Source organism: Tyto alba, unplaced genomic scaffold, assembly GCF_018691265.1.
Source record: "Tyto alba isolate M040663 unplaced genomic scaffold, T.alba_DEE_v4.0 Super-Scaffold_11, whole genome shotgun sequence".
NCBI classification, from domain to species: domain Eukaryota; kingdom Metazoa; phylum Chordata; class Aves; order Strigiformes; family Tytonidae; genus Tyto; species Tyto alba.
Genome location: NW_024881273.1, coordinates 10,423,428 through 10,448,211, shown reverse-complemented (window position 1 = coordinate 10,448,211; position 24,784 = coordinate 10,423,428). Strand labels below are relative to the sequence as shown.

Below are 24,784 nucleotides of genomic sequence, written 5' to 3'. Positions count from 1 at the left end.
TGAGCCTGCCTCCTCCGTGGGCCAGAGCCAAAACCCCCCAAAAGGCTTCTGTGAGCGCCGGGGGGGTTTGTCACACCGGGCAGAACAGTCCTGGGGAGCGGTGTGGCCGTGGTGGTGGGGTCTGTGCCACTGGTGCCACTGGAGAGCAGAGCGTGTGTCACTGGGCAGGGTCTGCCGTGGGGCAGCACTCGTGCAGGGCGCTGTGCGGGTCTGGCTGGCTGGGAAACTCGGTTTTGGGGTATCTGGCTGCAAATAGCTTCCACTGGGAGGGGGGGGTGCTCAGGAGGAGCCTGCAGTGGTGTGAGGGCTGGGCTGGACCTGGGTGAGGTGAGATTTAACCCGTGTAATGCCAAGAAGGGGGTGAACTGACCCAGACCCTGGGGAAGGAGAGCGGGGGTTAAACCCAGATGATACAGCTCTCACAGGAGAATTGGGGGTCCCTCACTCACCCCAAAACACCGCAGCGGGAGGCTGCTCTGTTCCCATCACCCTGTGGGAGCAGGGTGAGGCCCCTCCCCGGGGGGGAGGCAGCAGGCTGAGGTACAGCTCTGGGGGCTAAGCACCCCAAAAAACACTTGCAGCAACTTTTATTGGGGGGGGGGGGGGGGGGGGAGTGGTGTGTCTCCTTTACCTCTGGAGGCCAAAGCAGCACATGGTGGGGGGTCATTAACCCCTGCAGCACCCGGGGGAGGTACAAGCATGGCTGTGTCTGTGCGGTGCCCCGTGCAGCTCTGCCCCCGGGGGGTGGGGGATCCCACGCCCCCCTCCCCCCCCCCCCAGGCCTTGCATCACCGGGTGGGGGCGTTGGAAGAGCGTCTGATTTGGGGGTGGGGGGCATTAACCCCTGCAACACCGGGCCTGCAGGAGTATGTTAACCCTTGAAAAGGCGCCTGTGGGGAAGGGGGGGTGGAAGGAAGGGGGTGTCCCCCACCTCCCCCCCCCCCCCCCCCCCGCAGGATCCGGGGGGTCCCCGCAGCGCCAGGCGGGCCGGGGCGGAGCGGGGCGGGGGCGGGGGCCGGGGCCGGGCCGGGATGCGGAGGGGGCCGGGGCCGGGCCGGGATGCGGAGGGGGCCGGGGCCGGGCGCACGATGCGCTGCGGGGCGCTGGCGCTGGCGCTGCTCTGCGCCCTCCCCCTGTACCCGGCGGGGCTGGAGCCCCCCGAGCCGGGCTCCGGGCTGCAGGCAGGTAGGAACTCCGCGGGTCGGCACCGCTGCACCGGGGGGGTAAACGGGGCGGGGGGTGTGTGTGTGTGTGTGTAATCTTGGAGGGAGGGGGTTCACCCCGAGGAGAAGGGAGGCGTGCGGTGGGTTGGGGCAGCCCGGGCAGGGATGCTTGGCGTGGCGATCCCCACTAGGATGCACTGTTAGCCCGGGGCTGCGGCCCCCGCCAGCAACCGGGCTGCTGCTGGGGGTTGGAGGGGGGGATTTGGGGGGGGGGGGGGGGGTTGCCGGGGTCGGGGAGGAGGGGGACGGCACCCTCTTGGTGCCCCCCGGCATCCCGGCCGCGGGGCAGTCAGGGTTGCTTTGAGGGCAGAAAGGCTTCCCCCCACTGCGAGTGGCATCCCCCGTGGGGTGCCGGGACCGGGCAGGCAGTGTGTGTGTGTGTGGGGGGGGGGCTGGCAGGGAACGTCTTTCTTGGGGGGTGTGTGTGTGTGTCTCAGTGTGGCACAAGGGTCTCGGTGGCAGGGCCACCGCTGGAGCAGGGCACGGTGTCCCTCTCCCTGCAGGGGCAGAGCCGCCCGACCCGCCGGGATTTGTGCGTGGCTTCTCTGATGTGTAATATAACATAGTGGGCTTGTGTGTGCCACAGCTGGAGCTGGTCTTGTACCGGGGCACTGCAGCACGTCTCCACGTCCCTCATCTTTCCCCCCTGCGGCTGGTCACCGAGTCACTGTCCTGAAACTTTTCATGAAACTTAGGGGAACACTGAGCCCTGTCTCTCCCATGGCAGGAGGCTCTGGCCCGCTCCCACCTGGGACAGACACAGAGGGGTTCCAGGTCCCTCACCTTATAAAATGGGGTGCAGGGCTGGTTTGCCTCATAAAAACTCCAAGCAAGCCATTTCCCAAGTTTGGTGCATGGCGCTGGGACTTTTCACTGGGAAGTGATGGCAGATACTTTACTGAAGGGACTATAAAAAAAAAGGGTGTTTATTTTGAAGGAGGTACTGACTGTTTCTAAGACATTTGTTGCTGCATTTGCATTGTGCTAATACATATGGGCCCTGGTCAGAGGCGGTGACCCCATGCTCCTGTTCACTGTGCAAACCCCTGCCCAAAACCCTGGGTGTTTGAGTATGCCAGCGACTTCAATACAACCACATTGCGGGGAATGTGTTTCTGAGAGGGAAACCACTGATTTATCTCCATGGACCTTAACTCCACTTGAACCTTGGCTCAGAAACAAGGCTGGAGCAATGCAGTTCACAGCCTGGGAAACTGAGCTGGGAATTGCATTCCAGGGGCTGGAATTGGAGCAAAATCCAAGTGGGGATAAGGTGCAAGGGGATTGGGGCTGAACGGAGGAACGTGGGAGGTGATCACACCAGTGAGGGCACTGGGCTGTGTGGGGAGAAAGGGAGAGGGCAGAGAGGGGTGCCTGCACCCCAGGGTTCCCTGGGCACAGCAGGGAAGGGAAGAGCTGGAAGTGTCGGGTGGCTGTAGCATCATTAGGAAGCTTCATGCACATTATATTTTTTTATTTCCTATGGGTGATGGGGCAGTCCTGAGGAGGATTTGACTGAGTACCATCCAGGTCTTTGGCTCTACCCTTTGATCACTGCTGCCCAGGCTGGTAAAGGTGACAAGATCAGGCAGCTTTTATTGTAGAGCCTGACGGTGAGTGGGGCACAGTCCTCCACATGTGTGGGTTTCTCAGGCTTTGGTATAAAACAAGATGGTTCTCTGGGATTGAGGCTTTTGTTCTTCAGCCAGTCCCTACCAATGGTGCAGCTCTGCTCCAAGGAAAGCCTGTGTAGCACAGCTGCAATAAATATGTTGAAATACAATTATAAAAAAATATATATATTAAATAGAAATGTAAATAAATAAATAAAGGAGAGGAGTGAGGGGCAGCAGGCTGCAGAGCTTGGCTGGCTTTCCTGACCTTGGATCTGGGTTTGGCAGGCTGGAGCAGTGACCCGTGGCACTCCCGTGGCTGGCTGGGTGCTTGGCACACTGAGCCCGAGTCAAGTGGGGAATAATTGAAGCGGGGAGAAAGTGCCAGGGGAGAGCAGCTAATGGCTGGAGTGGGAGTTGGTGTTCAAAGCTGGTGGGACCTTGCTGAGTTTGCGCGTTCCCTCTGCACTGTGCAGCAGCAAAGGAGGGGGCACGGCGTGCGGCATTTGTGGTACCTTAGTGTTGGAAGGAAATTAGGAAATCGGTTTCTTAGATGGATTTATTAGGAAATTAGGATCCCTGTCTTCTTTCCTCACTCCAGCTCAGTCAGGATTAGGTGATTTTGTTGATGCCTCCTGTTCTCTGCTGGGGTTGGGGTAGCAAGCAGTTGGTATTGCTGCAGTATCGCTGTCGCGGGGGTGGCACCATCTCCTCCCTTGTGCCAGCTTGGAAGAGTGGTTTGCGTGGCTCATGCTTGGGAGGGACCCGTTCATAAGGCCCAGCTGGGTCTCTGGGTTGTAAAAGCAGGAGAGGAATCGAGCTGGAAGGAAGCTGGGCTGGTGCTGTTGGTTGTGTTTGTAGCTGTTACCAACAGGATGCTGGCTGACGATCTCAGGAGGGCCAGAAATGGGGGGGAATTCATTCCAGCATGCCGGGAACGGGGGTGCCTGGTGTCCTGCCCTCTGGGAGCACAGATCCCTGAGAGCACACCCGGGCCTTTTAAACAATGTTTGCACTGAATCAAACCCTTGAGCACTAATCAACCTGGAGAGGTTGATTTTTAGGGGAGCATTATAAAGCAGCGGGTGGGAGCTGATCTCCCCGTGATCAGTGCTGCTGTGGAGCTGTGTGTAAGCTGGCGTGGATGGCCCGTTGTGTGGAGTAGGCAGAGCCTCCTTCCCAAGGCTGAATTATTGAATTCACACTTATTTTTTGTGTGGTTTGAGCTCTAATGATTCCAGAGTGAGACCCCTCACAGTGCTGTGGGTCTGTGATGGTGAGGGAAAGGCAGCACGGGCAGAGTGCTCTGAATTTGAGGTGCTGTGGGGTTGCATGAGCCCTGGCTGCCTCTGAGTGTCCTCCCTCCATGGCCCTGGCGCTCGGATGCACCAGTGGGCACAACGTGGGTGTCTCGGGGCTTTGCTGAGCTCACCCCACCGTTCAGGGGATGCTCTGCTTAAGAAGGAGGGGAAAGTGGGAAACCTCCTTGGTGTGGTTGGAGTCCAGTGGCTCCGGGGCTGTTTTTTCCCTATAAAGTGCAATAACCATAATTGCGACCCAGCCCTGCAAAACACAAAACTCCTCAAACCAATCCAGAAAAATCCCATCTGGGAACATGACCCAAAAATGAATGCGCATGAACAATTTGCCATTAATTAAAGCTTAGAGTTGCCCAATTAAAATCTGCTTAATTAAGGGATGTATCTGAAAATGCAACACTTGGCTCCTGCAGATGGCATTTCTTGCTGGAGGGTTGGTGAAAGTAGTCTTTCAGTAAATTATCCTCCTGGAGGTCTGGTACTCCAAAATGTCGAATACAGTGTTATGCAGCACAGCTCCTCGGATCTGGTGTCTTATGCTATGGTGTGCTTGTAATTAAGATGTGTGTGTGGACTTTGTAAATTAAACATTTAACCTAATGTAAGTATGTAAAATCATACATAAATTGTGATGCATTAGTACTGTTTGTGTACATATGGTAGCATATGTTTTATACGATATAGATCACATTTGTGTGTGTGTATGTGTATGTATAAAAAGCTTACAAAATGATGGTAATCTTAATTGGTTTCAAGTCAAATTGCTTAAAAAATCCAGAAACAACAGATTTGGACTCTTCATGTCATCTCCATTTGACCCTCCAGTACATGCACGTTACTATGGAGTCCTCAATTAGGCAATTATATGGTATTACATTTCTGCTCCCCCCCCGCCCAGACCCTAAATTGTGCACTTAAAGTGGCATAAATACAGGAGTCACTGCCTCTGTCCCCATCACAGAGAGCATCTGTGCAGCCTTCCCCTGTGGCTGTTTGCCCCTGTGAAGCGAGAGAATGAACAACTAAAACTTCAGGGCTTGCAGGAGTCCCAAGAGCCCCCAGACAGAGCCGCCAGTATATTTTTACAATGCAGCTTTTATCTCAGAGGTCCCTCGTGAGCTCCTCTTAGCCGAGGTTTTCCGTGCCAGAGGACGGAGGGGAGAGCCAGCCCAGGTCTGTTGTGCTTTGGGTCCGTTCAAAGGGGGCTGGAAGGGTGGATGTGGGGATCCCTCAGGGCTGTGCTGCCTCCTGGGGCGGGTGAGATAGAGAGTGTGTGCGGGGGGTCTGTCTGCTCTGCTCCTCTGCAAAAAGAAGAATCAAAACCTGGAGAATTCCGTGTGGTGATTTCCGCACCAGGCCTGAAGGAGCGCGTCTGTTTTCCTGTGTGATGTGAAAGATGTCCTGTTGTAGCATGAGGCAAAATGGAGCGATGGCAAAGCTGGCCCATTCCCATTGCAGCTGAAAAACTCCCCACCTCATCCGAAGTCTGAGTTTGCTGAGCATCAGTTTTCAGCAGGTGTCTGCTGGATAAAAGGGCCCTTTTCCACCCTAAAATCCTTCAGTTCCTCTGCCCGGGAATTGGGAGGAGGTGGGTAGAGGCAGGAGCCCTTGCTGCTTTTCCTTGGACAAATGCACATGGCACAAATGCCATCACCTGCACTTGGAAACTCTCGGCTGCTTGGTTGTATCCCCTCTTGCACCAAACTCAGTGCTGCCTGCTTGCTTGGGTGCTTTGGGATCCCCAACCTAGACGTGGCCCCAAGTTCCTCTGAAGTGTCTGGGGGAAATGGCACTCACCCGGGACGTGACACCGCATTTTGGGATATGGCGTGTGCTGGATATTTTCACACCACCCCCCTAAATGCCATCCCACCTGCCACCACGTTTTACCCCTAGGTGATGGGAGACACACGATGCTCATGGCAAAGCTGTAAGGGTCAGGGGCACAGACACTGGGGTGCAGGGGCACTGGGGTGCAGGGACACTGGGGTGCAGGGACACAGACACTGGGGTGCAGGGACACTGGGGTGCAGGGGCACTGAGGTGCAGGGACACTGGGGTTCAGGGACACTGGGGTGCAGGGACACGGACACTGGGGTTCAGGGACACTGGGGTGCAGGGACACGGACACTGAGGTGCAGGGACACTGGGGTGCAGGGACACAGACACTGGGGTGCAGAGGCACTGGGGTGCAGGGGCACTGAGGTGCAGGGACACTGGGGGTGTGTGTGTGCACAGAGCTGGTACCACTCCTGGGGCTGCGGTACCCAGACAGCTGCCGTCATGATGCTTTTTGCCGTGGTGTTTAACTTTGCCTAACTTGAGGTGTTTGGCTTGAAAAATCTTTCTGTTATATGTCTGTCTCATGATGAATTATTTGAAAAATTTCAGCCAAAAAATGTCCAGCAGTTCCCAGGGTCCCTGTCTTCAGCATGTATTTGTATTCCTGTAAACTGCAGTGCAGACTTGAAGTTTGGCAACATCCCCTCGAGAAATCCTTCCAGATTAGACCAAGTTTTAAAATCCTAAACCCTTCCACGAGCAATGGGCCATATGGAGCCTCACGTCCTAAAGACTCTCTCTCCCTGTTGATTTTTTTACGTGCCCACTCCCTGTGCCAGCAGGTCTGGATCCTGCCCTGGTCCAGCTCTGGCACTCAGCAGCCCACGTCCCCACGCGTGCCACCCTGCAGAGCAGATAAGGACCGAGGTGCTCCTGCCTGCCCTGCAGCCGGCGATGCTAGCGCTGCTTGCACCTTTATTTTTGGCCTGTAATAGGTACAGATCATTACAGTTCAATTCTAGTGTGCTGGGAAAGGGTTTCAAGAGTGAGTAAGTGCTGTTCCCTAGGGGAAGATTTTTCTAGAGGAGAAGCGTAATGGATAGCCTGCATGCTGCAGGTTTATGATCATATAAACTTACCAGGGAGTTGAACTAGATGATACACGCATTGCGCCAGCGGAAAAATAAACAGTTTGAACTGGGCTGTGCACTGTTATGCCTAAACTGGTGCCTGCCCTTGTTGTAATATTGACAGAAGCCTCGCTGCTCTCCCAGGCGAAGCCCAGTGCCGGCAAGCAGCTCCAGCTCCTGCGGCTCAAGGCCAGGCTAAGACGGGCTGGTTTTGCATTTGCCTCCAGTGAGGTGGAGAGGTCTGGGGGTGGCGGACGGGGTTTGGTGTGAGAAGCAGCTTGGGGAGGCTGTCCCCTCCACTTGCCTTGAGTCAGGCTCCCCAAAGTCTCCTAATTTCTTGCAGGGGCAGCCACCATCTGCTCCTGGTTGAGGTCCCGGCCGCGCCATGGGGACTGACGTAATGTCGTTCCACCCCCAGCCAAGGCAGCCAGAGCTTTTTGTGTATGTTCAGTATGTGCTATATATATATACACACATAACATTAATCTTCACTCTCACAAGCCTTGTAGTCACTGCGGGTCCGTGGGGCTGGTGTTAAGCCTGTGCAGGCAAGGGACGGTGGCTGTGGTGTCCCGATCAGTAGCTGGGAATGGCTCCGGCTCAGCCGCCGAGGAGAGCTGCCGGCTCCCCCCATCACCGCAGCATATGGGATTGTTCTGTCCTCTGGGCTTCTGTTTCCTCGGAGGCTTGTTTGGGAAGGGAAGCTCGGGAGCCCCTTTGGAGAGGTGGTGGCTATCAGGTGCCCGTGGGGACTCTCGGGCACTGGGGGCTGGGTCCTTGTGGCCCCAGCCGGGTGCAGGCCAGGGCTCGGAGCCCTCCTCCGCAGGGATGCTCCTGCAGCTGGGGGGTCTGTGCTGGTGTTGCAGCTCTTGCCCGGGCAGGGACAGAAAATGTCTCTCCTTGCTCCTGCCTGTCAACCCTGGCAGTGTTTTGCGGGGCAGACATGAGTGCAGAAACCTCATTTCCTTCAGCTAAAAAGAGAGCGGAAAGCTGTTCACCCCAACCTACCATCACATAGCAAGTTGATTATTTCCTTTTTCGTGCTTTGCTCTCTATTTTTAAACAATCCAGGCTGGCAAGGCTGGGTCTGTCCCCTTCCTTCACGTCACAGAGCGAGCGTGGGAGAGCTCAGCGAGAGGCCGAGCATCCTTGGCTCCACCGGTGGCACCGTGGGGTGTAGCAGCACGGTGAGACCTGGTGCTGCCGTGGGCTCTGCCTTGCTGGGGGCAGACGGTGACGTTGGCAGAGGGAAATGCTTCCTCACTGCCAGCTGGTGGCAAAGTGCCTCCTTGTCCCCATAGTTCCTTCATTGTGCAAAGGCTTAATTCAACCTGCAGCTCCAGCGACAGAGCAGTTGGCTGAAAAGCTTTCCTCTCTTGTGGCCATCAATTAAGAAAAAAACCTTTCTAAGACTTAAGCACCCCCCTCCCCTGCCTTTCCCACTCCAAGAACTCAAGAGAGCTACACAGTGATGAAAATAAGCTTCTGTTTAGGGCACCTCAACCTTGACAGTGCATCTCTGTCCCACAATGATGGCAATTAGTGCAGCCCATGTGGAACTCTGCCTACATCCCCCATCCCTCCCGGCAGTGTAACTCCTGTGGGGTTAAAGGCCACCTCAGGTCACATCATGCTGATCCCGGTGCCACTGGGGACGAGGGTGGCCCGGCGTGCAGCTGCTGGTGCTGGCTGGGTAGATGGGAGGCAGGCAGAGGGACAGAGGGACACAGAGGGATGGGGGGATGCAGCAGCCCCTCACTCGGCCGCCGTGAGTCTTTGTTTCATCGCATTTTCCGCAGTGGTTTCCTAGACGGGTTGCAGCAGCTTTGTGGGATGGAGCACCAGGATTTGCTGTAATAAGGTGGATTTCTTTTCCCTGGTTTCTTTTCTCTCTCCTCCCTGCCCATGGTGCCTGCTGGGGGGACAGTATTTCTGGGAAGGGGCAAGGAGACCGGAGGTGACATGATGGCTCTCCAGGAGCAAAGCTGCCTCCAGGACTTCCCCTTCCCTGCTGAGTTCCAGCAGCCCCAATGCCCTCTGCGGGTGTCCCCTCCCCGGGATGCTGCAGGATGCGGATGCAGCGTGGCCAGTGCCACCCGTCCTTGGGCGGCTTCAGTGCATTGTCACCCAGGGTGCTCGGGAGCCTGACACCCCCCCCCATCAAATCACAGAATCATAGAACAACCCAGGTAGGAAGGGACCTCAAAAGATCATCTGGTCCAAGCTTTTGGGGGGTAAGAGAGCTTAGATGAGATCATCTAGCACCCTGCCCAACTGCATCTTGAAACCCTCCAGAGATGGTTACTCTACCACATCCCTGGGGAGGTTGTTCCCGTGGCTGATTGTTCTCACTGTAAAAAAATTCTTTCTTGTATCAAGATGAAATCCATTCTTGTCAACTTCTGCTTGTTGCCCCTTGTCTTCTCTAGGTGACTGCCTCTGAAGAGAGAGCCTCTGTCCTCTTTGTAGCTGCCCTTTAAGCACAGGAATACTGTGATGAGGTCGCCTCGAGCCTTCTCCAGGGAGCATAGACCTAATTCCTTCAGTCTTTCCTCACAGGGCAGGTTCTCCAGACCTTTGGTTATCTTCAAAGCCCCTCTCCATTTTCTGCCTGCCCTCCTACCTGCTGCTTGGTGGCCAGGGCTGGATGATGTGCTCTGCTGCAGCCAGCTGAGGCCATCGCCCTGTTGCAAGCCCTAAAATTTGTCTTTGCTCTTCCTCTAAAGCTCACGGGAGCTGCAATGGGGAATTCTTGCTGCAGGAGTTTTTGTTAGGGAAGGCAAATGGGGAGCTGCTGGAGGACTGCCCCCTCCTGCCTTTCCCTGGGAGTCCACTCCCAGGTGGAGAGAGTAATAGGGTGGTTAATTAATGAGGTTTCAGCCCGGGCTGGTCTGCTCTGGGTTTTGGGGGGGTTCCGAGGCTGTTTGGCCAAGCTGTGCAACGCGCAGTGGAGCAGTTGTTCCGGGTGGGTGTGATTCACCCCGGGTGTTGCGTGAGCGGCGATGGCTGTGCCAAAATCGCTCTTCACAACAGTGTCCTTTTCGATGCTTGCAGGTTGTCACATCTTTCTGTCAGTGCTGCCACTCCAAAACAGTTGACGAGTTTGTCAAGAGACCTAAAATTTAGTTTCTGACTATCAAGACACAAATATACAGTTATGTGCTTATTTCCACGGGTTCATAAATCCTCTTTTTAGAGCAGAAGGGGAGTTTCTGCCTGATTCCCATGATGCCCAGAACTGGGGCTGGGGGAAAGCTCCAGCCATCGTGCCAGCGTTCACCAGGTGATGCACACGAGCTCCTTGAGCTGCTGTAATTTTATTGAATAACAGAGTGCATTAAAGAGTTTGCCAAGCAGTTAATTTACACAAGACTTTCTCAGAAGCTTAATGCTGGCATTAGCACAAATACCCCTCTGTTAACATTGCATTATCCTTCCCAGAGCAGGTTCATCCTTGGTTGCTCCTCCTCCAGGTCCCTCTGAACATCTGCAACGAGGAGCAAAAGGTGATTGCCCCTTTTTAGACACATGCGGTTTTCTTTTTAGGCTTACCAAGCTCTGTTTCCTTTTCTTCTTTTAAGAAAGGGAAGGTGTTAGTGCAGATGGTGCAGCTTTGTGGCTCCCCAGGCAGAGGGAGGCAGCATCTTTCCAATTTTCAGGTACATCCCACATCCCAAAGGGCATCGTGCTTCTAGAAAAATTGGAAAGATGCTTGCACAGGGCTGTATATGAAAAATGCTTGTGCTGATCTGAGCGAGCACAGTATCCTCCATGGCAGCTCAGTCTGTGAGGGCATTGCTGCTCTTTTTTTTTTTTTTTTTTTTTTATCCTTGACAAGTCAATTTCTTTGTAAATTGGTTCATTATTTGAAATATGGGAGTGATTAGTAAACAAATTGGCAGAAAATAGAAATGTGTTGGGAAGGGAATCTAGCCCCAGACATCAGAGCTAGCTGGAAACATTTTCCCCCACGTCTTTCTGGTGTGTTGTCAACACAAAAATGCACTTTCTTCTTGTGTTTAATGACTCCATATGGCAGGTGTGCAGAGTTCATCCCCTTCTAAGCCTGCTGTGGGGAAATTATAGGGGTCGGGCACGGGTCAAACAGATTTAGCCTAGGGAAAACAGTTGATTTTGTTGCTTTCACCAGAGTGTGAATTAAAGTTTTGGTCTGTTTTTTGGGTTTGGTTTTGTTTGGTTTTTTTTTTTTTAGTTTTTGGTCTTTTAAAATCACTGGAATAGCAGTTGCTATTTTCTTAAAGGAAAGAAAAAAACACTACAGAAAGGTAATTAACTTTTATTAGTTGGAAGCTGACTACCTTCACAACTAGCATTATGCAGAGATATGCTTCCCCACTTGCTGAAAAGGGATGTATTCTAAGTTGATAATTTCAATAAGACTTAAAATATTTCCACCGGGACTTGGAGAAATAGGAGAAGCATGTAGGTAATATATTGCAGAGACATCTTAAAGCACTTCAGTCCCAAACTCATCCATGACAGATGCAGTGATTATCTCTCCTGCTCCTCCACTGCAGGCGGCTGTGGAGGGGATGCAGCTGATGCTCGTCGCAGCAGCCAGTCCCGACTGTTCAGAGCTGGCAATGAAAAGCAGGAGAGCATGGGGGCTGGGGAGGATGGCTTAGTGCAAAGAAGGGCCCAGGATCTTTCACACCAGTTCATCTGGGTGGTTTTAATGGGAGGAGCTAGTCCAGTATCCCTCCAGTATCCCTGCTTCTTTTTTTTTTTTTTTTTTTTTTTTTTTTGGGTGGGGAAAGGTCTGGTTGCTAGATGCGCTGTGCTCTGGCTTGGAGAGCACCTGGGAGCGGGTGGCTGGGGATGAGCGAAGGACCAAGCAGATTCCGAGCGCTCTCCCCGTGCGAGAGCTGGTGGAGGGGCTCCACACACGTGTGTGCAATAACTAACTTTACGCTGGGTGATTCCTGGAAAATGAAGCATCCGTAGCCTTTGAAGTCAGGAGCGAACGGGGAAGCGGTGGGATTGGGTGGCCGTGACACAGAGCAGGGCTGGGGCTCCCTGATTTTTTGCTCTGCCGTGGCCCTGCACTGGCTGCTGTGTTTCTCTGCCTGTGGTTTCCATCTGTAAAGCAGAGCGTGATGCTAGACAGATGCGTGCCTTTACTCTTTCTGTAATGGCTCTGAGCTGAGATCTCTTTGCAAGACAAAATGCAGCCAGGCAGTAGATTATGTTCCATTAGCTCCTCACTTTCTCCCTCTATTTTAATTTTTTTTTTCAAATGTGCTAGACATGATGTTTTGAAGTGCTGCTATTTTGCCAGCTTGCTCTGTCTTATGCTTATCCATTCCCTCTCTCCCTTCCCCTGTGAGTGCCAATGTTTATGCCATTGCAGTTTCAGCAGAGCGTTCTGGATTGTAACGGAGAAGAGCAGGAGTTGATGGGCTTGCCTGGAGCAGATCCCACCAGCTGGGGAGAAGTGCCATGTTGCAGTGCAAAAGCTGAGGATGACACGACTTGTCCCTGAACAGTGTAAATTGGAAGAGATATTCAAAGTAACCCCAGGCAATAAGACCACAGAGTCCTAGGGCAAGGTGGTGGGGCAAGGAGAATTTATTGGGATATTCTCTACGTGTACATGATGCATTCTGGGGCGCTTGTATGCCTCTATACCAACAATTAAGTGTGTATATACTTAAGACAGAGTATGAGTACATGCTACAGGTTAAGTATGGCTGTTCAGAGTGAGAGCAGTAAATTTTATTATTACATTTTCTGCTTTCCTGCTGCTGAGCCTTTGTTTCTAAGCCAAATTTTCAGTGGTGTCTTCCACTGGGAGAGGGAAATGCTTGATTGAAGAGGCAAGTTAAATTAGTTACCATCCAATAAAGGCATCTGCTGCACAGGAGTGAGACCTTTAGTTTGACAGAGTTGCATTATTAATAGTTTTCTGAAGTCCATGAATGGATCAATTAAACATCTGGGTTTTGCCTGTGGAAATGTTGGTCTTTGTTTTGGCAGGCGGGGATGCACCAGGGCTGAGTGAGATGTTCTGTAATGAGAGCTATTAAAAGGTCATTAGCAATGCAGAGCGGTTTTGAAGTTGGATCTTGATTTCTGGCAGCAAGCTTTACGTGAGGAGATTTTAAACAGCTCCTGTGGTTGGTTTTTTTTCCTCCCATTACTGAAGCATTTGGAATGTTTCAAAATTGAGGGTGGCAAGCTGAAAGATTTGAGTGAGAGAAGCGAGAGGAGACAGAGGACCTAGTCTCCATCGTGCCACATGTTCCTCTCACCCTGGCCAGTGACTAGAGGACACGGGGTGTGGAATTTAAAGTGAGCTGCAAAGAAAAAGGGAGAAAGAGAGAAAAACAGTGGATGCATGCTCTGCATGTAGAGATTGAGGGACTTAAAGAACAGCTTTTTGGCCAGGTGGCCTTGCTGTCCTACATTGCTTGGACACGCCTGCCTGTGCCTGTGTCCAGCCAGCTCCTCGGTGCCTCTCTGGTGTTTTTCCCCATGGATTCTCTAACAGAGGTTTGACCACAGCCAGCACTGTGGCACAGAGGTGCTTTGTGGTGTGGCTGCCAAAGTGGTTGCAGGATCTCAGTGGCTGCACCCAGCTGATTGCAGGGTCTCACTTTCTTCCAGGGCAGGGTGGTTGGTGTAGGGACCTTCATTCCCAGCTGCACATGAAGAGGTTTGGTTTTGTTTCACAAAGATGGTGTTTCTGCCTCGTGGCCTCAGAGCAAACCTGGGCAACCAAGCCCTGAGCTCCCTACCACAACCTAAATGAAAAACTGCACGATTTGTTCCTGTTTCATGTCAGTAACTGCAAGGTTTTGTACTAATCTGGGAGGACAGAAGGGCCCAAGTTCCTCACCCAGGAGTGTTTCAGCAAGGCTTCAGCCTGGGGCAGATTGCAGGGCCCGTGCTGAGCCCTCCCATACTCCACAGAGAACAAAAAAAGGCAGCTGGATATTACCCCCCAGCCTTCCCACTGGTGTGCTCTGTTGCAAGGATGGATGCGTTGGAGCGACAAAAGCAGAGCAGGTCACAGCTTCTTTAGACCTGCTCCTGGGGCTGGTACGGAGGAGGAAAGTGCTCCTTCCCACTTGCCAGCGGGGGATGCCTGAGTGTGTATTTAATCCCACAAGCTGCAGTTCACGGCCAGGTGCTTCCCAGCTGACATACAGTTTGCACCAGCTCTTGGCATCACATCCCCCAGGGCTGAAGTCAGCTTTGGTGACTGTGAGTCGGACACCACCGTTGCCAGGCGGGTCAGCGCTCGCCCCTGCGCCCTCGGGGTGACTTGAGCCTGATGGAAGGTGGGGGTCCCGGGCTGGCCACCCACCCCTGGCCTGTGCCCAGCCCCAGGGAGAGCCGCTTGCCCTGGCCTGCTGAGGGTGAACCGAAGCGGTGCCCATCTCCTGTGGCTCGTGGGAAGTGAAAGTCACCCTGCTCGGACCAGGCAGGTCTTGCAGAGCCACGTACCAGAGGTCCACAGTGTTTCCCTCCTTTGCAGGGTGAGCCTTTAAGCTGCTAAACTGGCTTTGAGCAAAAACTTCTTGTGGTGGGTCTTTCTAATGAGGCAATGAGGCGCCTGCCCAGGGTAGGCACTTTTCTGAATCCTTATTAATGGGTTCATTTTATAATGCCTCGCTCGTGGCTTTCCTCTACAAATGAGTGGACTTTCGGGAATCCTGTACCTTCTGCAGTAAAATTGCTGCTAATTTTCTTCCACAGCTCTGCTGGTCTTAATTGTAACCTCCCACGTTAGCTGTAACAACCCATATGTTGATTGTACATATTGTTTAATTCACTGCTGGCCTACCTCAGGGTTGGTTTGTGGTAGAGTTTCGGTTGCTGGAAGGACTTTAAATCTAGATGAGACGTTTTTCCTAAAGGGAAAGATATTTTTCTGAATTCAGCCACAGCTGTTGGTCTTAAAGTAGCAATTAAGCTGGAGATCTCCTTCGGCGTATTCTTTGTAGGAAACCAGATCACAGAGGCTTTTTTTCTGGCTTGAAAATGCATAAACAGGAGTAGATCCCATGCTCAGTGACCAGTCTCATACCATTTGATAGATGCTGATTGGGCAAAAGTGACTCAAAGCAGCAAAAATGCTGTGCCTCACTGTTTATCCCAGGCAGACTTGATTTAGAAGGTAGTGCTTATAAGTCATATCTTTGGTGCTTGTGGTTTATTAATTTAGATTTTACAGTTTTCTCACTTAAATATACAAGGCAGTCATGGTTCTGGGTGGGCAGGGTGTGACTGTGCCCCAGAAGCACTACTGGTGTTACTGGGGTAGTTGCTGCTCTCAGGAAGAGCTGGGCTGGTGAGAAATCAAGTTTTATAGCTGTTGAGATGTTGCAAGTCTGTTTAACATCACATGCAGCAACAGGATGTGTAGAGGAGGTGTATCACCCACATCCAGGAGTGAGAGATTGTCACAGCATAATTCACATTGGAACAGACTTCTGGAGATCGTGGAGTGCAGCCCCTGTTCAAAGCAGGTCCATCTGGATCCAGATGGAGATGACCACTGCTGGGTGATCATTCTCCTGCAGAGGCATGAGTGGCATTTCCAAAACTGTTCCTTTGTGTCTGGGCTCTTATTTCTGATACGTGCAGTCTGGTTTAGTTTAACTTGGTCTTGAGCCTTGGAAAGAAGTGTCTGGCGTTACGTCAGAGACTGCAGCTTTCTCCTTTTAAGTACAAGGAGCCAAGTGATACTCAAAGCGGGCGAGAGGAAGGGGAGACAGGGCCGACACACTCTGGGAGGTCCCAGGGTACGGAGGGAGCTCCAAGCCTTGACAATGTGGGAATTGCAGCTCCCAACACAGCATTTCATTCCCACAAAGGAGGGAAGGAGGAGAGGGGAAACATCAATAGCTGGAGGCTGATCCTGCACTGGGCGGTTGCAGCTCTCTCGGAGGCATTAAACTGATGCAGGAAGGAGCATCCCAGGCTGTCCTGGCATGTTGTGCTGCTCTGCCTCCTCCCCAGCCCTTCATTTCAGCCGAGGGACCCCCATGCCTTGCAGCTTCCTGCCTCTCCTGAGCCAAACATGTGCAAACGTGACCGTGAATCCCACCCTGGATGGTTTTTACACACACAGGCTGGTATTTCCTCCCTGCTCCCTCTCCCCCTGCACGGCCCCTTCACAAAGAAGCGAGTCAGGCATCGCTCGTGACCTTGACCTCTGAACCTCTCCTCCCCTCCTCTCAAAATATGAAGCATCTGGCAGGCATGTGCTGCCTGGCTGCTTGGTGTGGCTGGTGGAGCTGCAGTGATGTTACACAGGCTGTGGCTTCTTTCCAGGCTCCCTTGCCCGGCTCACCCTTTTGGGACATGTTTGCTCTCCAGCCCCGGAGCGGTGCCTGCTCCTGGAGTGGTGGCTCTAAAAGTGATCCCCAAGAAGAGGGGTGGCCCATGCATGCCCTCCTCCTTTCACATTGCTCAGGAAAGGTTTCCTCCAGCGAAAGGGTTTGGTGACTGCATTGGAAGTTATCAAGGGTTTGACCATCACAGGGCAAGGAGTGTTCCAGAATGACTCCAACCTGTGAGGAGTGAGCTAGATCTCTTCCTGGTTCCTGTCTACTCCTGGATGCCAGCCAGGGAGCTCAACAGGAGCTTTTTTTAGGGGGGCATTTTGAAGAGGGAAACAGCTAGTTCTGGTTAAACCTTGGTGCCTCCAGCAGCCACGATGTTGTGTGGTCTGAGCTTCAGATGAATACAAAGGTAATCAGATGTCTCATTCCCTGGCTATGACATGGTCCTGTCCTGCCATGGAAGGGGAAAAGAGGCTCCCCCTCTTCCATGGGTGGTTCTGGGCTGTTGGGGATGATTATCCATCCATAGAGCCAGGATGGATGCTTTCCATGGCCAGTGCTGGACAAAGAGCAGCTGGGAGCCAAGGCACCCTTGTGCTTTGTAGCATAGTAGCAGTGAGGTCATGGTGATGCTTTGGGTAGGGAGAGGTTGGATCATGATTTCAGCAATCTCTTTGAGCTGGGGGGATCTCCCCGGGGCTGTTCCTCACCCAGAACCACTCTCTGGAGGTGTCTTTGCAAGGGAAGGAGATGCGTTTCTCTCTAGGATGGTTCATTGATCCTGTAAGTCCCTACATCTTGCATCTGTGGGGCCAACCTGTGGGTCGTTTGCTCCTGTCAGAAAGGAGCTCTTGGGGGTGGGGAGGAGCAGGCAGAGACTGGCACAGGCACTGCTGTGGGGCTGGCCAGACCAACCTGGTCGTAGTGTTGTGGGAGATGGAAACTTTCATCAGGGCTGGGATGTGGTGGATGGGCAATGGCTTCCTCCTGGAGGTGGAGATGGGCTGGATGCTTTTCTGGGTGGGATAATAAACTCCTGGCTATTAAAAAAAAAAAATAATAAAAAAGAAACAAATGCAAAATAAACAAACAAAAAAAACAAACCAGTTTTTAAATAAAAACATTATTTAAAAGAAAAAAAAACATTCAACTTTCCATGCTTGAACCATTAACAGGCAGGTTTTCTAAGCTTTTCTCTATAGCTATGAGGCTCAGGAAGGTTAATTAATGAGACATTCAGAGCTGTTAATGAGTCTAGCAGCTGGAGCATTAAGTCTTTGTTCCAACAAGTAGTGTGCTCTACCAAAAGCAGATCTTCAGAGCAGCAGGTCCAAGGTCCCTGTGTCCACTCTGTATGGGCTCTGTGGCTTTTACCTTGGACTGGTCCTGGATTTTCAGTCCACAAGATACCCTCCACATAGGAGAACATTAAATGTCCTCCACAGCATTTCCTCTGGCTTAGTGTCACCAGAAAGGCGCCTGCCTGTGCTGTCCAAGGCTGCTCTACAGTCTGAGCTAAAGCACAGTAAGTGGGGATGGTTGGGGCGTTCACCCTGAAATGCCTTCCTGATCCTAATTAAAATAACTTGTGTGTTGCTTTTTTTTTTTTTTTTTTATTTGCTATGTTTATTTTCCCCCTTCAGAAACAGTTTGCAGAAGCACGTTGTGAACATGTCTCTCCTGCAGCTCAGTAGAGTATGGACCAACATTGTCCCAAGGGAGTTTTTTCAGCCTTTCTCTCTGAAAGAGAAAGGAAGAGTGGAGGCCCTCACTGCACACTTGTCTTTAAAGAGGTGGAAGGATGGCAGAGCTGATTTTCAAGCAACCTCTCATAATCTGCAGTAACATTTGCTCCCAACTTGTGAATCTTAAATGACAGGGAGGCCCCTGGCCCTGGGCTCCCTCCCGCGTGTGACTGACTCATGGTGCGGTGGCAGACGTGCTCTGTGCTTGCAGAGTACATGTGCAGCACACACACGTCTCCCTGAGCAGTGGAATAACTCCTTCACTCAACCCTGGATGCAGCACTGAGGTGCCCTCCCGACTGGTGCTGGCCGGGGGGTGCCCCATCCCCAGGCTGAGCCCCCCCAGGCGCTCCCCCCCCAGCTCTCTCCACCCAGCGAGATGCAAGGACATGAACCCTGCTCCTTTTTGCAGCACACAGTTGCCTTTTTCCCTGCTTTAATCTCCTTGAATGTGTTTTTGTTTCATTTTTGTATTCCTTTCAGGCTTTTACTGGAATTCCCACAGGGCCCAGGCCAAGCGGGTAAGGGATGCTGATTGGAAACAGAATAGGACTGGAAGTAACCGAGATAAATGCCCTGATAAAACAGCCAGAGCCTGGCTGATGTGCAGAACCAGCGTGGGACTGTCCTCGCCCCTTCTTCCCTGCTTGGAGAGGGTTTGAGGCAACCAGGAACCAGCCCACTCCTGTTAACCGCTCCTCTTTATTTTTTTTCTCTCTTTCTTAATACCAGTGTACAAACATTGCTGCAGAGAGCAGGGGTTAATGCAGCTCAAGCCCTGTCTCGTAAGCAGCCTGAAGAAGGTTCCTCTATTTGATGGGGTTGTGCATGGTGAGTTCTTGGTCCATTACTGCTGCTTTGCAGCCCTGCCTGCATAGGAGAGTTGACTGGCAAGAAGAAAGGGATGGGCATCAAGGTTTTCCACAGCACAAAAGGATGTATGCTGCTCTTCTTGGATAAATGAGTAGATTTTTCTTCTTATGTCAAACCTGAAAGTAGGTTAAGCGTGTAGAAGAGTAGTTGTCTTTTTTAAAGCCTGTAACATCAACAGTTGCCATATCAAAGGCAGCACAAGAACTGCTTTCTCAAAGCACGGTGCAATAATGAGGAGATTACTGACATCTCCATGTGATGGTTGCTGTTGCATTTGAAGTGATGCCCTGGATTTGTCACTTTTGTAGCTCCTTCTGCAGTCAAGCAGAGCAAAACTTCATCTACAGCTCCTCAAGGACTCCCACACCCCAGCCAGGGTTTTTCTTTAGCCTGATGGACAGTTTGCTGCTGAACACCATGACATGGGGCTCCCTAGACCTCGACCAGGGCTGGCAGTCGTCTCTCCTTCCCCTGGCCCTTCCTCCATGGTTTTCTGTAGAAAAGTAACTGCCTGTGGCCCCTTCTCCAGGAGGGATTAGCATCCACAGAGCTGCCCAGTGCTGGTCAACCCCATCTCCAGCAACAGCCCAGCTCTTGCACGTGCTGATTGTATTTCACCAGGCAGTCATAGCCATGTAGTCTGTCTCACTGTACCTTAAATAGGGCAGATTCTTGAAATGTAGAATCAAGTATTTTAGGGAGAAGAGGTATTTGAGCCTGGCTGTCCCACACCTCAAGGCAGCGTCCTCGTCCCTGGGCTGTGACAGAGAGGCAACGGCTCCATTGACTTTGTAGGTCTATGATTTGGCCCTATGTTTTTCAGATTGTATAGTGAATTGATATAATCAAGTATTTAGGGCTGAGCTGATTCCTTAAAGTATTTATTTTTCTGGAGGTTTGGTGGGGAAAATACAGCAATTCAAATCAGTTCCACTTTTTACATTATTTTTTTTGTTTGCTTCACTTCCAAAATAGAAAAAAAAAAGAAGGAAAGTCACTTCTTCATATAGTCCTGCTGCTCATGGAGCACTGAAGTGTGCTGCAAAGGCTGGAAGCACTGCTGCAAGCCCAGCATGAGAGACTGCTACAGCAATCTCTAGGACGTTTAATCTAATGACTTGAAAACAAATTCACCTCAGTTAGTTTGGAGGAGCCCTGTGAGAGTAGTGCTCACAGCAAACTGCATGTTGCTCAGTGAATAAATCTAACAGGTATTGCTGGAGTTAGACAGGAAAGTAATGATGTTCTCTGCCCTTAGGAAATACAGGTGTGGAGAGAGAGAGCAACCATCCCCTGGTGTCTGCAGCACACCAGCCTCAGAGAGGTACTTGCTGTACCTTTGTAGAGTTGCTCCTTATTAGGGATATTTTTGGGAGAGCCTAGAGGAACAGAGCTGTGCTGTGGCAGTGGTTGCCCATGTCGAAGGAGCTGACAAGTGAGATGTGGAAAGGGTTTTTGGAACTGTAGGAAATTTAGGTCTGGTGGGATGCTAGTCTCTTAAATGATCTCCTCTCTTGGGACCATGGTCTCTGCAAGGGCACTGTTATTAGATGCTCTGGCTTCTTGTCCCCATGCTGGACATCTGTTCTGGGGAGATCAGGGCTTCCTCAGCACATGCCTGGGAAGAAAAAGCAGTAGAGTCTAGGGTTAGGAAACAGGAGGTTGCCTTTCCCAAGACTGCTGTGGATGCTGGACGTTGCCACCGACCTCCCTGGCCCAGGAGCTGGGCAAAGACGTGGGGGTTGCCGGCCCCACAGGGATGCCGTGAGGGTGCCTGGAGGTGTCCTGCCACTCCAGCTCCTCCACACAGTGCCTGGATGATGCGCCAGTGTAGAAGTGTCCAGCAGACTGCCCTGACCAGCCCAGGTCCAGCAATAAGCCTTTCTCCTCCCTATCTGCCTTCCTCACCCTGCTCCCAGTTTTCCTGCAGAGGCTGGTCCATATTGGCTGAGACCTTGAGCTTTTCTGCCACTGGCTCTGGGTTGCTGGCAATGGGCATCTCTTCAGCAGCTTTCAAAGCCCAACCGCTTTGGAGGGTCACTCCCAGGAACCATGTAAACCCCCCCCTGATCTGCAATTTGTTGTGGCTATCTTACTTGCTGGCAGTAAGATGCAAAGCCAGGTGGCAAGGATTGGTTTTCAGAAGCTGGGAATGTTTTAATGTCTCGGAAGGAGAAACCTTGAAACGTTCCACCAGAAGGGTTTCTCCCACTGTGATACTGGATACAGTATATGGCTTAAAAAATAATCCCTGGCACTTTTGGAGCACTATGTGATACATTGTTTTAGTTAAGAAAACCCTTCTTTTTCAGTCTGGGAAGTTAGCTCATCGGTATAGCTTTTCTTCTTTTTAATCATTACTCAGAGGTGGCAGGGCGGTAGTGTAATGCACTGCTCACTTCAGTGAGGCTGGAGAGATACCAGGGTGGGTTAGGGGTTAAGCTCCTAGTAGAGGACTAGAGAAATTCTGGAGTCTTCCAACTTGTGTGTGTCTGTAACGAGGGCAATTTGAGTGGTCCTCATCAGCACTCCCAAGTACGTTGTACTAGAGGTGATTTGCCAGTGAGGTGGAATAGAGGTGCAGCAAAGTATTTGCCACAGAAGTTGTCAGATATGGTGCTGAGGCACCAAAACAGAAGATCCATCTACGTGGAGGAAGGCTATACCTGGGGATGTTCTTCAGGCTGGCTGCTTCCAGGTAAAGGAGCAGTGAAGTTGAGGGAGGGTAGGCTTGGGGATCTGCTTTGAGAGACCTTGATGGGCTTGGTGGAACCTGAAGTTGAGCTGCTAGTAGAGAGGTGTCTCTTGGTGACTTGGTGCATGTGGTGAGAAAGGGAGTGGGTGGAGCAGGGCTTGTGAAACTGGGTCTAATTGGGTGAATAATTTCAAATCGAGAAGTGAGAGTGAAACCCATTAAAACAGATGATTTTCTTGTGTTTTGCAAAGAAAGGGGTTTTGGTGGTTTTGGGGCTTTTTTTTTTTTGAAATGTCCAGACATCTTAGGTGTTTAAAAACAAAATTTCATTTTCAGTTTCAAAACAGCTGTCTGTTTCAGTTAACTAAAGTTAACTTGGACTGAATAAAAGAAAATAAGTAACTCATCCACAGAGACGAAACCTTTCATTTGTAGGCTGACTCAAAATGACTCATTTTTATTCTTTTTATTTTTTTTCCTCAAAAATTGGGAAAGTTTTCTGTTTGACACCAATTTCTTTCCAGTAATTTCATTTAACCCTGAGACCTCCCCCACATCCCAAACCCAGAATTTTCTCAGTGTCGTCTGTTCAAAGAAGTGGTGCATCTCTAACGAATGTGTTTTCCCCCGCTCAAAGGCAGCGGGAGGAATGAAGAGCACATTTTTTTGCAAGGCAGATACATCCCTGCTGTTAAAACAAGACTTGTCAACTCTGTGTCTGGGGCTCTTCCAAAATCCGCACTCTGAGATGGGCTGTGCACAGGCAGCGTGCATGGGTGAGTGTGTGTGACTTCTGCCCTTCTCAGCTTTACTTGTGATGAAAGGCTTGAAAACTGTTTTTTGGTGGGAAAAAAAAGAGATTTTCCTCTGGGTTCTTCTGCATAAGAAACCCTGGTTTTCTCCCTGGGAAATTGTCTAGGTTAGTAAAGGAATGGAGAGAAAGGAAAACTTCATTTGAGCTGGGAAGTGATTATTAGTGGGTAGGATGCTCCAGTGCAGCCTTGGAAGTAGGAGATACAGGAGTGGGCATGAACCAGCCTTTGAACAGGATGCTTTTCACATGGAGGAAGAGGATTTTGAACCCTGGGGAGAAAAGAAGGGTGGAGATCTCCACGTCCAGCAAGAGGTTTTGCATAAAGGCTGATGGTTGTAGAGGTTGACCGATGCCCATGTGCTGAGCGTGTCCTCCTTGGCACCTCATCCATAAATGAAGTTGCAGGAGGCTTCTTCAGTCCCCGTGGAGCATCCATGTCCACCCAAGACTGGTGCCTGCAGAGCCTCCTCTGCCCAGGATTTATTTGGTCACGGTGATCCAGGGCTCAGCCCTGGGCCATGGGGGATGAATGTCTGCCGAGGGAGCTCTGGGAGGGCCAGCCCCTCCTGGGGGGTAGTAAAGTGCCTCCAGCACAGTTTGGGGTTTGACAACTTGTCTCCATGTGAAGGAAATACCGGGTTATGTTTATTTGCCTGGAGCCTTCTGAGCTGTGGTTTAAGCTCAGTCTGACCCATGAGACTTTGGTGAACTGAGACTTTACAAGAGGAAGAGATCTTTTTGCTGGGGGGTTTCAGGGTCCCTGGCCCTGCAGGTGGCCCCGATGTCTGGGAAAGCAGCAGCTCATGGCATCAAGCAGCTTGCCATGAAACTTGAAGGCTCACAGGCACCCAAAGATATTTTGGGTGTAAAAGTACCAGTAGAGGGGGAGAGGTGGGAGGTGAGTAGCTCTGTGAAATGCTGAGCATAAAGAACTTGGAGGAGCATTCAGGAGTTGAGTAAAGGTTGAAACCGCAACAATTCAATAGTTTGTGCAGAAAAATTGGCAGCCGCGAGTGTGGAATGAATCACAAATGTGCACATGTTTTGCCCGAGGTGAAAATCAGAGTGCTTTTTGGCTGTGAAATGTCAGCTTGTTAGTCTGGGAAACACTCAGTTTTAATTTTTTCTTTATTCTGTGATCTGTGTTGAAGGGAGCGTGAGGGGAAGGTCGGGACTGTTGCTCCTGCCCTGCGCTGCCCCAGGCTGTGCTGTTGCTGGTTCATGATGCTCTTGTGCTTCTTTCTCTCATTCCTGCTCCATTTCTGCAGATTCCCTGGGGCAGACCATGCGTGGTAGCTAGATAAAACCTCCAGAACATTGTTTCTGTTCAAATTAATTTTAACACCAGGTCAGAGCCTGAGCACTGACCCTTGCAACAGCATATCTAAAAGCAAAGGAAGCAGAAATAGATCCCTGCAAAGCGCTGTGCACTTCGCTTGCCTGCAGTGCAAAGCTCCCTTTAATTAAGCTCACTGGTACTAATTTCAGTTTGGGCATTAGTCATATGCTGAGTAACAGGAGCTGGTAGAGGCACTTGCAAGGAGCAGTGGCAGAGCTCAGCTCAGGCAGGTCCAGCTCCCACAGCCCGGGGCTGTGGCAGGACTGGGCTCACTGGAGCTGGGTCTGTCTGTCCCCTCTCCCTCGGCATGGCACCCTTGCTGCTTTGCAGGGAATGCCAGTATCTCCAAAGTGATTAACTGCAGCATGAAGTAGCTGTACTTAGTTAAGGTAAACCATGCACTGATCTGTAGCCATTCTTTAAAGGGGAGAATTGGCCTTGCTGAATGAAGGCCTGGCTGAGAAAGAGTCCCTGAGTTGGGATGGGTTTGGACAGAGGTAAGAGATGCTTGCGCAATAGAGAGTCTCCTGCAATAGGCCCCATGCTGTTGAGAAAAGCAGACAGGAGCTGTCTTTCCCTGTTGGGACCGTGAGTCTCCAGCAACCTCGGATGAAGCATCCCCACTCCCACCGCTGCCAGGCGGGCGGCTGGAGGAGCCTGGCAGGCATCAGACCGTGCCCAGGAGCCTGGACGAGGCTGGGGCCCTGGCTCTCTGCCCGCTGTGCTTGGCACAGCACAGGAGCATGTCCCTGGCAGCCTTGTGCCGGGCCCTGTGTCCCCTGCATGTCCCCTGGCTTTTGCCTTCAGGCTCTCTTCCCTGAGTGACCACCGGCCATAGCCAGGCCCACGGGATGGGCAGTGCTGCTGTGCATCCAGCTTCATGGATGTAGCTGTCATGTTTGCCCTGTGCTTTCGGGACCACTGATTACTCTGGGGT

The 24,784-nt window shown here is 51.7% G+C and overlaps 1 protein-coding gene across 2 annotated transcripts in view; it reads left to right on the top strand.

Moving 5' to 3' along the window:
* The first annotated feature begins 1,073 nt into the window (after window positions 1-1,073).
* LOC116963432 (collagen alpha-1(I) chain-like) overlaps window positions 1,074-24,784 on the top strand; it is a 97,494-nt gene continuing 73,783 nt past the window's right edge. Inside the window, exon 1 of one of the 2 annotated variants that reach the window (XM_042786554.1) lies at window positions 1,074-1,185. In XM_042786554.1, the coding sequence (XP_042642488.1) occupies window positions 1,089-1,185 (97 nt within the window). In that variant the 5' untranslated portion in view covers window positions 1,074-1,088. Of the gene's footprint in view, window positions 1,186-23,491; window positions 23,562-24,784 lie in introns of those variants that run through there. The other variant, XM_042786555.1, reaches the window with a different exon arrangement.